This window comes from Macaca thibetana, chromosome 5 (assembly GCF_024542745.1).
Source record: "Macaca thibetana thibetana isolate TM-01 chromosome 5, ASM2454274v1, whole genome shotgun sequence".
Taxonomy (NCBI): domain Eukaryota; kingdom Metazoa; phylum Chordata; class Mammalia; order Primates; family Cercopithecidae; genus Macaca; species Macaca thibetana.
Window position 1 is genome coordinate 144,580,759 of NC_065582.1, and position 14,544 is coordinate 144,595,302.

Sequence of the window (14,544 nt, forward strand, 5' to 3'; positions counted from 1 at the left end):
CCACTCTGGGCACCTCACAAACTGGGCACGATTCTCCAGTGTGTAGATAGGCATTTTCCAGACGTCAGGGCCTCTGGATATGGGTTATTTTTTTCATCTGGGTTTCAGTGGAAGAAACCACAGTCTCTCCCAATCTATAGAAGACATTATGTGTTTTAATAGTAATAAAGATGGTATATACTTATAAGATGTTCAAGACTCAGTTTTGAATATATGACTTTCATACAAGACTTGAGAACCGTGGACAGTCCCCACAAGAATCCCCTGGGGAAGCTCTGAGGTTTCCCCCAGCCTAAAAATAAGCCTTCCTTGGATTCTTCTCCTCTTCCGCCATCATTGCCCTCCTTTCTACTTCCATCTTCTTCCAGGCTCCCAAAGCATCCTGGGTCAGCACCTTCATTCTGCACTACAGCACATCTTGCTCCTCGAAAGTTCGGCCCGGGTCTCATCTCTAGTGTCCTAGAAGACACTCGATTCATGATTGCTGAATGGTGACCTCATTTTTTTCTAATGATTAAACATTTGAAAAGCAGGTCTATATTCTTTATCTTCTCTCTCTTAATTTCCATTTGCTCTTCCCCCCTGTAATCTGGCTTCACTTCCACCACTACCAGAGTTTTCTGCAAGAAGCCCCTGGTGACTCTCCAGTTGTCTGGTCCTGTGACACTTTTTCCACTCTGGTCACCCCACGCCCTCACCTCTCCTCCTCTGTGCTCTCTCTTGCCCTTAGCCTTAGTGTTAGTACTTTCTCCTGGTTCCTTGCTCCTCTTCCTATGACGCCTTCATGAGTTTTTCCATCCACTGTTCTCCAGAGTTCATGCTTTGTCTTTTTCTCTCACTCTCTACTGCCTTTTCTCATCAGCTATGTTTCTTATTTATTTATTTATTTATTTATTTTTGAGACAGGGCCTCGCTTTCTTGCCCAGGCTGGAGTACAGTGGCATGATCATGACTCACTGCATCCTCTACCTCCCAGGCTCAGGTGATCCTCCCACCTCAGCCCCGCAAATAGCCGAGACTACAGGTGTGTACCACCATGCCCAGCTAACTTTTAGTTTTTATAGAGACAGGGTCTCACTATGTTGCCCAGGCTGGTCTTGAACTCCTGAGCTCAAGTGAATCTCCTGCCTCAGCCTCCCAAAGTGTTGGGATTACAGGCATGAGCCTAGGTCCAGTTGTGTTTCTTATAACATTCACTAGATGTGTGTTAACAAGTCCCACATGCATACCTAGAGCACCAGTCCCGGTGGCTTCATTGTAGACCACCGTGCCAACTGCCTGGCCCACAGTGGTTTGCCCATACACTGCTTGATCTCACCGCACCTATTCTGAATACCCATCTGCAGTTCCTCCAGTTTTCAATAAAGGTGCCACCAACCCCAGGTAAAAGTTTTGACACATCACTGACCCCCTCATTTCCTACGTCTAAGAATTCTACAGCTATGTTGAGTTGTCTCTCTTTTCTTAGGTCGACTGTCTCACCTGACTATTGCAGCAGCTTCTTTCTTCTCCATTCTCCACACTGGAAAGTTTTTTTTTTTCCCCCTGAATTACAGATCCAAAGTAAATGTATACTTAAAATCCTTTGCTCCCTAGAATTAAATCCATATTTCCTAACTTGACATTACTGTCATACAAAAAACACAACTGAAAAGCCCACTTCCTCCAAGAAGCTCTCCCTGACTGCCACACCCCTGCTTTGTGCCTGTGTGGCACACTGTTCATAAGTGTAATTCAGAGCTAGTTACCTTGCTTAATAGTAAATGTACACCTATGTCTTCCATTTGATCATGACTCAAGTAACCCATTAAGGGTGATTGATTTTGTTTTTTTTCAGTGACTCAACAATAGGTCAATGTTTAATAACCTGTGGGTGGCTAATTGAAAAAAATATACAACAAGAATTCTACAAAAATAAGAAGATAGGGGAAATATCTACGTTTCCTCTGGATAGGACTACTTAAACTTTATGACTCATCATCATTATGACTGTACTATTTTTATTGTCATTTCAGGCACACGAGCATTTTCTCATTTTTTTTATTTATCACATTTTACTTCTATTAACTATGCTAAAACAGGTTTATAAATCTCATCCATAACCCGGAGAGCATTCTGAGTTGTGCTTTGGGCTATAGATTACTTTCTCTTTCTTTCCCTTTTTCTTGATAAAAATTACCTCCAAATGGTATTCCTACATTTTATGAGACCAACATTTTATGCAGAGCTACTGCATTCAGTGGATTTTTTCAAAGTTTTTGGGAAAGCTCCTTTCCTGGATTGTCAGCTGCCAGATCACTAGTCTGTCCCATCTTGAAATAGACCGGTTTCAGGGGCACAGCAAAGCATTGCGTACAGGGTGAACCCTGAACTCGGGGATGGCATCCCCAGCCCCATCCCTTTGAGTTGTGAAGCCGCCTTGGAAAGGGATTTGACCTCCTTGGTAAAACAGAGCTGTAATCCTGGCTTACCGGGTGAGCTCACTCGCCTGAGCAAAACAGCTTTTAAAAATTATATGGTGTTAAATAAACAGCTTAAAAAGCAGCTAGACAGTCTTTTCTAAGGCTGATGAGTATTTACAGGGACCATAACTAAGAGGATGGTGGAAGTCTTGTTTTTTAAATTAAGGATGGTAGAAGTCTCCTTTTTAGTGGCTCCTCATCTGTGTTGCTCTCCTTAAAGTTCTTTACTTTTGCGAATTTATATTCAGTGGTTAAAAAAAAAGTAAGAATTCTTCATTGTAGCCACCATTACTGGGTGTCTGCTGTGTGCCAGCCACAGAGGCCTGTGCTCCACTGCATCAGCCGTTCAGCAAATGTTTATTGCACCTGCATTGTGTCAGGCGCTGTACTCCACCCTGAGAGTCTGGCGTAGAATAAACAGGTAACAGTTCCAGCTCTCATAAGCTTATCTTCTAGTGGGAGACGGCTGGACTGCTCGCCACAAACCACCAAGCTGGGATTGTCATCTGTATTTTAACAGAAAGGAGTGAAGTTTAGAAAAGTCACCTGCCCAAGGCTGAACCCAGAGCCCAGCTGTGGAGTAGACCTAGTACCTCCACCTGTGAGGAGAAAGGAGGGAAGTGTGCAAAGTGCTTGGGGCAGGCGCTTCGGGCTGGTCATCTGTTGCTCAATACATCGGGACGTTTATTAAGCTTCCTCCATGAAAGTGCTGGTGACACAGTGAGTGGTTTTGAGTCAGCCAGCCCCCAGATTTCACGCCCCCGCCACCACCTCCCACCCAGCCTCCCTGAGGGCCGAGGGGTCAACCATTCAGAGCCCTTAGGAGACCTTTCCTCTCAGTGCGTGGGAAGCAATGGATTTATTTTCCCTGCTGCCGCTTTCCTCCCAACCAAAGCCTCTGTTCCTCATTTTTGTGAAAGACATCACTGTTTGACCTGGAGATCATCTTGCTTCCTCAGTCTCCCGTACATACACCCTGGCCCATGGAATTGGTTGCCTGGCCTCCTCGATTCGACAACTTTCACCCCCACCTCCCTCTGCCCTGCACAGACTTGATTCAGACCTCCGTCTCTCACCTCCTGCCAGGAAACAGCAACCGGGGCTGAAGGACTTTTTGGGAGCTCTGGGCCCCTGCCCATCTTTTGATTGTCTCTTATACGCAGGGTCCTCCACTGTACCCAGCCAAGGCTGGGCTCATGCTCCCAAATAGTCACATCTTGTACTCATGATAATTCAGTTCCTTTCAGTTGTGTAGATAGGGAAACTGATCCAACAACTTGAAGTAACTTGCTCAAGTTAGTCTAATAAGACACAGAACCAAGATTCAGTTCAAACCCAGCCTGACTGTAAATTCAGAGCACATAGGTGCCTCAGCTGCCTTCCTTAGGAAAGGAGGCCACATCACATTGTTGCTCGTTGAGGAGCGTATGAGTGCTGCCATGGTGAGTCTCCACGCGCAGAACTCGGTGCCAGTTTCCCAGCCGCATCGGGCTGCCTCCCTCTTGTTGGTTCCTATGCCATTTCCCCTTCTCAGTGTTTAACTAAGCAGGGCACTTTTTGAAATAAAACCCTATCAGATCCAAATGGTGCCAAATTTATAACCTGTAGTAAATTTGCCAAGTTGTAAAAATGAATGAGTTTTCCCTTCTTTGTTTTGTACACCTTAATTACTGGGGAAGGAGTACATTAAAACTAAGATCATGGGTTAATTAATTTGTCCTGGACTGTAGAATTTTATGGACAACCAGAACTAAAGTAATGGTTGTGTAGGTGCAATTGATTAAACATGGCTTATAAATGTTACAGAAATTCCCGTAATTAGTCCCACTGCAGCTATTTAGCCCGGGAATTTTATAGCAGACATAAATTATGAAGGTGAAAAGTAAGAAAAATTTTGAGTTGACATAGTGGCATTTGCAGAAGCTATAATTTGAGGAAACCTGTTTTGCATGATTATTAGTGATTTCTTTTTTCGGTTTCCACAATTCTCCCTTCTTAAAATTTGCTTTTTAATGTTGTTTCTATTTTAATGCAGTGACTACCAGGTGTTGGGTGCGTTAAACATAAGTAATACCTTATTAAAATAGATCACCAGCATCATTTCGAAAACTACTTAAAAGTAACCAAAAAATGAAGGACCTGTTTGATCACACTCTTCAAAGTTTTGCATAGTTTAATAGATTGAAAAGGAAAGTTACAGGTTAGATTTAAATAGTGTTCCCTGTCATTGGATCTTGACACGTTTGAACCTACCTGTTAAAATGTAAGTTATAAATAGCTCCCCTTTCAAAGGTGTTCATTATACCTCATTGGCTCTTGTTACAGAAAATGCAAATGTAATTTGAAAAGTGCCCCTTCTGAGTCTGAGCAATTACTTGCGCACTTCAATACCTGGTTCATTGTCAGCATAGCCATTTGGTTAAAAAGCGTGTTTGCCTTTGAAATGGAGATCACTTCTGCTTCTGGCTGGCTGACTCGGTGGGTAATGAGAAAATATTTCGCTTTTTCAGGGAAGCAAGCAGCTGTTGAACAACTATCCTGTCTACATAACGAGCAAACAGTGGGATGAGGCTGTAAATTCTTCAAAGAAAGATGGGAGACGGCTCCTTCGATACCTCATCAGATTTGTTTTCACAACCGATGAGCTTAAGTACTCATGCGGCCTTGGGAAAAGGAAAAGGTCAGTGCAGTCAGGAGAGACAGGTCCCGAAAGACGCCCTCTGGATCCAGTTAAAGTAACATGCCTCCGAGGTACTGCATCCTTCCGCTCAGTGTCACCATCTGTGATCTCATTTCACCGCATTGGCTGTGGCTCTCCCCGTACAAGTGTTCAGCCTTACTGTATTTTGATTTCTTTCTGCTGAGAACGTCTAGGCTTCATGTGGCCCATCTACTCAGTATTGAGAAGCTCTTTTAAAAACCTCCGTTTGCCTTAGCATTGTTGTTCTCACTTAGTGGTACATAAGCATCGCATAACACCTCATGTTTCACGCTTCAAATTCAGATTTTCTTTGCTGCCAGAGAAGGCCACCTCCAGCAAAACTGGAGCATAGGGGAACACACAGAGGAAGGGAAGGCGTGGAAATTTTTTGTAATGGGTAAAATGTTACCTCATTTCCAGTTCTAGTTTGTGTCCCCTTCTAGTACCTTCTCAAGAATACTTGGCCCAACTCCTTAAATTTGTTTAGGATTAATTCTCCTTAATGCTAAAATATACCTTGCCCAGTAAAACATTTTTCTTTTGGTTAAAAAAAAAAAGTTTCTATTAAATGTACTGCGGAGATAATATGACTTCAGCAGTATTAATAGCTGATTACTTTGCAGTTGATCTGCACTATTGTAGGCCAGGCAGAGGGGTGGGAAGGAGGAATCAGGAGGTATCCAGTTGATTCAGCAAGTGCAAATACAGACCTAGAAAAATAGAAGTGTTATAGTGCCAACAAAACATTGTTCACACCTGAAAAATCCATATCAAAAAGCTCAGTATTAGCCTATACAATTCAATGGCAGTTTTATTGACTAGAAAGACTTAATATTGATTTACTCTAAATAGGGATAAAAATTTTTCCTGGTGAGGAAATCACAGTAAAAAAAAAAGCTGGATTATCACTGCTAAGGCCCTGGTTATATGAAAGAATACTTCTGCACTCCCTTCTGAGATGCGTACAGTGACATTATGTGCCTAGGATGCATACGTAGTATTGGTTAGCAGCTGAGATTCCCTAGCCCTGCCCCCAGAGATTCTGATTCAGAAGGGATGGGGCAGGCATGCTCAAGACAACCTTAGGGATTTATGCACACATGGCCCACGATTCAGGAAAGCACCTGAGATGAAAATGCCTGTGTTTACTAGGCACAAGTGCTCCAGCACACCTCCTATTAGTCGGTCTGAATATTCCACTTACTCAGAGTGACTAGGTGGTAGAAATTTCCAGGGTCTGTCCTGCCAAACTAGCTACAGTTTTCTGTATTCCCTGACATCATCAGAGATGATGGAGTTACTCACCAAGAGGCAGTGTTGAGCTTGGGGGCTTGACTGTGCCCTGTATGTGTGTACTCAAGGGAGTTGCCTTTAGACTTATAAAGGAGTCAAATAAGGGGTCTCATCGCTGTATTGTTTTCCAGAAATTCTTACACAACATTTTATATTTCTGTAGCAAGTCAGTGGAAGTGATGGATTAAAATACATCCCAGAAAACTCGTGCTGCTGCTCTGGAAGCACTGCAGGAGCCACTGTCACACTGATGTCTGATGCAGCCCAGGCTGCCTAACCAGAGACTGCCGTCTCCAGCTCATTTTTCACTTAGGGCCACAATGCATGGACCTCCATCCAGCTTTTGGGTGGGGAATACATAGGCAAGATATGGTGATTGTCCATGTTGGAGGCAGCTGAAACAGTTCACTCTTCCGGGCATGTTAATTGCTTTGTGGTAAAATTAAATATTTGGAGGAGATAGCATGTAAAAAATATTTGCCAGCCCATGTATAGAAATGACATTTTCGGAAGTGAGTATAGCTAATCACACGACATTCTAAGAACATGGGTACCTTCTCTGAACTAACACTTAGGCACCTCCTCAGTCATTAAGACTCTTGTTTTATTGTATTCCATCTTCAAATTAGTAGCTGGTTAAAGAATACCATGCTAATGATACTTGTTGTGCTTCTGGAGATAGTAACATTCTCAAAATGTGAGCAGGTAACAACTTGGGTTTTGAAATCTACTCCTTGCTTATACCAGACGTGGTGCATCCCATGCCTTACAAATCAAATTTACCTTTTATTTCAACAGCAAATGTTCCTTAGAGGGATTACCCTCTTACGCAATTTTTTTTTTTACTTTTGCACATGAGAAGAAAATTTGTATGGAATAAATTGGGTCTAATGAGTGACATCATCATGGCATTGCATTGGATTTCCCATAAAGCTTTTCTTATAGAGCTTCTGTTAAAGTTTAAGCAGCCTGTCCTATCATCTTCTGCAAAAACCAGCTGTTTTTCTCTCTCTCTCTCTTTTTGATGTTGTGTATATTCCTACAGAATTCATTAGGATGCATTGTACCTCCAACCCCGATTGGTGGATGCCCTCGGAGGAGCAGATAAACAAAGTGTTCAGCGACGCTGTCGGGCACGCCCGACAGGGGCGGGCAGTGGGGACTTTCCTGCACAACGGTGGCTCGTTTTATGAAGGGATCGATCACCAGGCTTCTCAGGATGAAGTCTTCAATAAAAGTTCCCAGGATGGATCTGGGGATTAGTGGACAGAATCTTCCTGTTGTAGCAGCCGGTCCTCTCAAGAGTTCCAATTGTGAGTGTCCTGTTCCTGTCACCTGAGAGTCCAAAGCATGTCATTCTGCCATACTCTGCACATACTCAGCTGCCACAGGACCCAAATAGAAATCCATTTTAGGGTTGTTTGGGAAGTCTGTGGCGCCTGCAACAGACTTTTGGAATATTATAAAAGGAAAAAACTATGATTTTTAAATGATTACTGGCTAGATGGCGAGGGTGAAAAAATACGTGAGCTCCTAGTTACCTTTCTGAAATCCTCAAACTCTGCTACCTGGGCAGAGATAGTCCCCAAGGTAGGCTGGGGTAGTGTTTCTGCCCATGGGAGAAGGTGGAGACATGGAGTTGTGTTAAGGGACAAGGAGCAAACATTCTCTTAATTCAAGTAAGTTGTCTTTATGTTTTCCAAAGACCTGACTTCGTATTTCTCGGCAAAGGCATAGGATAGATGACATCATACACCATTTTGACATTAATAATGTCTATTATTAAAAGGAAACCAGAGAACAGAGGCAACATCTACAGACTGATTAATTATAGGTCAGCTGTTTTTCTGTTATTTAAAAGCCACTGTGTTGATCAGGAAGGCACTATTTGATCTCTGGAGTTTACAAACAGTAGTCATTTTTCATTGTTAGTCAAGAAACATCCAAAGATCCAAAACCATTTTCAAATGCTCGGTTTTGTAGGTTAATAAATCCGTAGTTTCCATAGCCTTAAATCAGGCTTTGTTGACACAATGCCAAAGTGATGGGTAGAACAATGAAAATTTAAATCAATTAGTTGTTTGGTGCACTGAAGACCAAACAAGGGGTGTGACTGATGGTATTCGCTGAGTTGACTAGATGTTCTGGCATTGTATACACACAGCTTCAAGGCCATTCTGACAACTATGCAATGGGCTTGTCAGTAATTGCTCTGAAATGTGAGGGTCTTTCTCTGCTGATTTGATCTTTAGAATTTGTATGGAACTTGTTTCCCATTGTCCTTGATGAAAATGTTTCATCCCCACCATGCCTCCTTTTCCCCAATGTTCCCTGTAGCTATGGCTAAGTTAGCACTGTGCTGCTCCCACTCACTATCCCCTGGTTAATTTGTTGAGTTCCATATGTGAAATTAGTGGTATCTTTGGAACCTTTCCATATTGGCAAATGCTATAGAGGTGCTGGAATCATCATTTCTGAGGGCTTCCTGTTTGGAGTCAGGCCTTCTTTACCAAACTCGTCCAGATTACTACATTCTTTGTAGAGCAAAGGGCTAAATGGACAGCATTTATTGAAGGCTACTATCATCTGCAGACATGACCAAGGGTTTTGAAAATTGAATGGAGATTCAGGTTGATGAGCATCCATTGATAAAGGGTTTTTTGGCTATTTTTGTCAACCTAAACTCACAAATTATCCTTTAGATTTAATACTTAGTTTGCATTCACTATATACAAAGTCCTAGAAATAGGTCTTTCTGTAGCTTTTGCTTATTAGGTTTTTTGGTATTACTAGAATTCATCCATTGAAAAGTTTAATGTTTATGGAGATGGTCATCTGGCTTTTTTCAGTGATGTAGGGGGAACTAATATTTCAATCCTGTTTAGAGAAAATTAAAATTTGTCAGATTTACTCAACAGTATAAGGAGAACTAATATTCAATCTACTTGGGAAAATTAGCTAAAATTTGGAAGTAAAAGAAATTATATGGGCAAATGCCATGTTCTTATGGCAACCACGAGACCAGTATCTTTGGCTCTCCAAGGAAGAAAGATCTCTTAAAGCATTTTTAGAGGTCTGAGAAGTCAGTGTCTGTCTTTATGATTTTTTGACAACATCTTTGCTAGAAGAAAAACACCACCATAGCCTCATCTGTTTTTCCATCTTACCTTAATTTTTCACTGGCCTTAAGTTGTCCTTACTGCTGAGTACATTGTTCTGTTTTTCTGTAGCAACAATATTTGATCACTGCTTTTAAGAAAAACAGACTAGCCCTTCTTATTTTCCTGGAAGTTTGAGGTCCTGAACGTTTCTTGATATCCAAATATCTTGGAGCCCTGTCGTGCTGGTCTTCGCTGAGGCTAAGAGCACTTTCTGCACTCCCGCTCCGTGGCCGTACATGATGACGCACCTGCACCAGTGCTGCAAGAGCAGGGGACAGCAGCCTGTGGTTTGGCTGTCACTGTTACTCCTGAGAACGCTGCTGTCCCAGGCTTGCCCACCACGTTTGTTCCAAAGTTACACCTGGTCTCTTCCTCCCTCATGCCCATACCAGGTTAATCATTTCTCTATCAGCTCTTTCTCCATCAACAAATTCTGAAAGTTGAGACTAATTGTTGGACATCTCTTTTGCACAAGGCTGACACACTCCACACTCAGCATCATGCAGCCAGTTCTAATTCCTGGGTCTAGGACTTATGACTTTTTTGCCTGAGTGAGATGTTCCGCTGTACTTCTACTATTCGTGTAACTGCTAGGTTCCTTTAGCCAAGCCTAGCGTTTGACGCAGGCACTGGCAGCCACTGAGGCTAAGATACAGCATCAGTGTGGACACTGCTGGCTCCTCTCTTTGGGACATATCCACACTCCCACTTGAGCTTCACCTTTAAGGCTAGTATGTACCTAAGTTCACGATGGTTGTCTGCATGGTCTCCTGATCTTTAAATCAGGACCTACAAAGGATGTTCATTTGTTTTTTGGAAAGGTCCATTGGGCCTCTGTGTAGCCAAGTTAAAAGCTCGCCCACTAAGACGGGATGCTGCCATTGCTCTGGGAGCCTTTCAGCTGAAATCCTTGGAGACTTGGAAGTGTTGCTTATCATTTTGATTTGATTTTCTACATCTTTATCTGGCAAATGGACAGATTGCTCTCAGTAGAAACTTAGTCATGTCAGCTTTTAGAGTCCTTCTCGAGTCATGTTGGCATTGGTGGTGTAAAATAGATGGAGTTAAAACAGCTCAGGATGCAGCCGTGCCCCCGCTTCACTGGTGAGAGGAGGAGGTCACGGGGCTGGCATGACAACAAAGACTAAATGTGGCTGTTTTGTCAGTGACTACGTGTGGTCCATAAGCCCAGCTATCAGAAGAGCCATACCTACCAAAAGTGACGGTGTCCTGTGTTTTCCACATTAAAATCTTGTTACAAAGATCCTGTTGGCTTTTCACAGTGAGCTGAAGCCCCAAGCTCAGTTCCAGCCAGGCTCAGGATGGCCCTCGAATGATCGGTATTGGATAGTGTAGGCCGGGAGCCTGTGGAGGGGACCAGTATTTTGCAAGCCGTTTCTGAAGTCACTTTTCTCACTGATTATTGATGGTGCACTGTTCAAAATGTTATGGCTTAACCTTAGTGTTAAATGCTTTCAAGAAAAACTGTAACCATTTCAATTTTACAAGTACTTTCTCGTTTTACTTGAACATTTTACAAGTACCTTCCCTATTTACTTGAAAATATTTCCTCTAGCCCTTGAACCCGGGCATCATTTTTTTGGTTTTCCCCATTCCACCACAGCATTTAGGTGACTGTTACCATTTATGTTTCATTAAGCTTCACTAGGAATGTAAGGATAATATTAGAGCATTTGCAGAAAGTTGCTATCATCTCCTTTGGTAGGGGAATCAAGATATATATGTAGCTCCTTCACAGCCATAGAGTTAGTGGGTGATTGTGTATTCTGCATTGTTCCTTATCCCTGCATCAGTGGCAGACACATTGACATAAGAGATTCCTTCAGCATTATAGGGAGAGATAAATGATTAACATTTCTTATTTGATCCAACTACTCCGTGTCCCATCAACTAGTGGTAACTGATGTTGATAGGATTTTTTTTAAGTCCAGTAACTATTGTTGCACTGTCAGATGTTTACCCCAAATTAGGCAATAATCCAGACTTTGGATCTATGGGTTTATGATTCCTACATTCCCCTGCCACTCTCAGTGGCTTGTTGCCTCCCTTCTGTTGCTCTCAGAAAATGGATGGAGCATCAAGATGAAACATGCACTATGTTCAGAAAAGCAGACATCCATTGCCCTCATTTAGATGCCATCCTTCACTATATGCTCTAGAACCTAAACCTAATACCCATTAACTACCTCCTGAGTTTCTTAGATTTCAATTATTTTAAAAAATCTCATCCATGGATAATAACTTCAATTTTAGAAAAGATTTAAACGTATAACTTTCCTCATTCAGTGCTATGTCATTTCACAGTACATATCTGCCTTACTTTTTGACAGCTCATATATACAGATATTTAGAAATGTAATAGAAAATGATTTTGCACATATGGTGCAAGTCTTGCTGGTGTATGTTTAATGTGGCAACACGTGCCAAAACTGTTTGGCAAAACATGTCAAATGGAGTGCTTGAGTCAGAACTCTAATGTAAATGTGTCTAAACAGCAGTGTGTATCATTATGATGTATTTTTGTAAACATAGTGATGGCTTCTTTCAGTCATGTAAGTACTGGATAAAAATAACCACTTCACTTGGAATAATGTAGGAAAATGTCACCCAGCGGATGGATAGTCCTCTGCAAAGTTACATTGTCAGCCAGTGGCACTGGTTCTTTTATTTATGTTGTTGTTTTTTTCTGTTTTTTCTTTTTTTGGAGAGTGAAGAATTAACATCAGACAACATGGAGTGCAAAAATAATAACCCGTCAATATTTGTCTTCTAAATGTAAAATGTAAAAGTTTAACTGATTGGTGTACACATTAGAAACCACTTTCACACTCCACAGTATGTTCAGTTACAGGTAGCACTGAGAGGTCGAGACTTCCCTCATCTAATGACCAGCTTGGTTAATTTGACTTCTGAAGGCACTAAATCACCAAGTCTTTGCAGTAATGGTGACCAGATTAATTTTCCTCATAACTCTCTGTAGCTGTCTAATATAAGGGCTGTGTTTTTATTGAATCACAGATCCTCGAATTAGAATGAAAGCACATCTGCTAGTAAGACTCATTTGAAAACCTGTTTATTCTTGCAGTAATCGGGCCAGTACAAGTGGCCAGATGTATCCTGGCCACATTGGAAAACTATCTGGGCCCATTCAGAACCACTTAATTGCAACAACAGTGGTAACTATAGTTAATATCTATCTATTGAGTTCTTGTGTGCCAATTACTTTGATAAGTACTTTAATGCATCCTCATTTTAATCCTCACAGCTACCCTTTGAGGCTGTTTCTGTTCTTATTCCCATTGTATTGATAAGGAAACTGCCCAAGCTAAGAAGAGGATCACTTTGGGCGTAGGAAGCAGAATGATGAGTTCAGTCTTCCTCAGTAGTTGCAGCACAGTTCTCAAAGCCCATCAATACTTTGGAATGGATTTATAGTTTTATTTATGCCATCAAGGGAGAGTTGATATTTGTGTATTACTAAAAACTACTTCTAAAGTATGTCGACACTTAAGTAGGAACATACAAACTATATGTCCTCTGGGAACCGCCCAGGTTTGTGTATAAGGCTTGGCCTATGTAAGATCCTATGATGAAGAGCAGAAAACTTTTTTAAAAAGTAGGTGAATTAAAATTAAAATCAGGAGTTTGTTCACTTTTATCTCGTAGGTTCCTAGTGCAAAAATGCAGGGAGACAAAAGCAAACATTTGAAGTCAGTGAAGTGAGAGTCTTTGGGAACTCCTAGATGTTAGAAATAGCACCAGGGCATCAGGTAGCCAATGTTCAATTCACTTTTCACGTTTGTGTCTTTGTAGCTTTAGAGCTGATGAGTCTGGTTGGTTTGGAAGAGAGAGTTTTAATTTATGATGTCACTGTGAGAACTGTGGTGAAAATTTTGTAAGAAAATACAGTAATCTGTTGATTCTTTCCTGTAGTTTGGGCTTTCACATCCCTTTGGCTGTGTTTAAGTTCAAGAGCATGCCAAGGCCATGAGGGTCCTGGCTTGTGCTTCTTGGGATCAGGGCATGCTAGCGGTGGGTCATGAAGCTGTCAAGGTCACTGGTCCAGCCCGACCCTGCCCAATTTAAGCATTGCCTTTATGTCTCTCCTCTCTGGAACTTCATGTAGCAGCCTAACACCGGGGCCGACTTGCCTTTACTCTATTTTCTATGATGAATACTTGTGGAGAAACTGTGACAAATCCATTGATCCTGATATTTTTATTGTTGGAGTCTTGTTGATTCTCTATGAATAATTTCTATTTGATTGTACTGTGTAGAGTTAATACCCACTAGGGATATGTTAATAAAACTACAAATGCATAGTGTAATATAGAATAGCAAGATTTTTTTTGTGAACAATTTATATAGAAGAGTAAGTTGTTTTTTAAGTGTTAGGCTCATTTCTTTTGGGAACTTAAAATGTTATAAAAGTTTTTTAAACATTCAATATTTTTAATTATAAGAGACATTTGTTACTAGAGCCAATTATTTCAGGTGTTCTAATTGGAGTGTTGATTTTATTACCTCATATACCTCTAGAATGCCACGTGTTCTGTTGGGGATAAAATTGCACAATAAATGTCAAGTCTCTGTTAAGTGTTTTAACTTGCTTTTTGCATCTTTCTAATTCATTGTAAATACTTTTCTGTTTCTTTGAATAGATAACTTTTCTCTCCCTGACGCTAAGAGCTTTCTGCTTGTCTCTGAACATCAGGAAAATGTTATATGCTTAATATCCAAATAAAAGATGCTCAGTTTTGTCAGGAAAGTGACCGGAGATCATCCAGAAATTCATTTGATCTAGTGAATGAAAGGCACAGCCAGTGACGATCTCAGAGTGACATGTAGTCCAAGAGGATTTCCATACAGTATTTTATACATTCACACATAAAGCACACATGCTTGC

The 14,544-nt window shown here is 41.4% G+C and overlaps 1 protein-coding gene across 2 annotated transcripts in view; it reads left to right on the forward strand.

The window, feature by feature from the left end:
* Positions 1 to 14,234, forward strand: part of BEND4 (BEN domain containing 4) — a 46,590-nt gene extending 32,356 nt beyond the window's left edge. The window contains exons 4-5 of one of the 2 annotated variants that reach the window (XM_050791555.1): positions 4,973 to 5,213; positions 7,502 to 14,234. In XM_050791555.1, coding sequence (XP_050647512.1) covers positions 4,973 to 5,213; positions 7,502 to 7,719 — 459 coding nt within the window. In that variant the 3' untranslated portion in view covers positions 7,720 to 14,234. The remainder of the gene's footprint in view (positions 1 to 4,972; positions 5,214 to 7,501) is intronic. The other variant, XM_050791556.1, reaches the window with a different exon arrangement.
* The last annotated feature ends 310 nt before the right edge of the window (positions 14,235 to 14,544 follow it).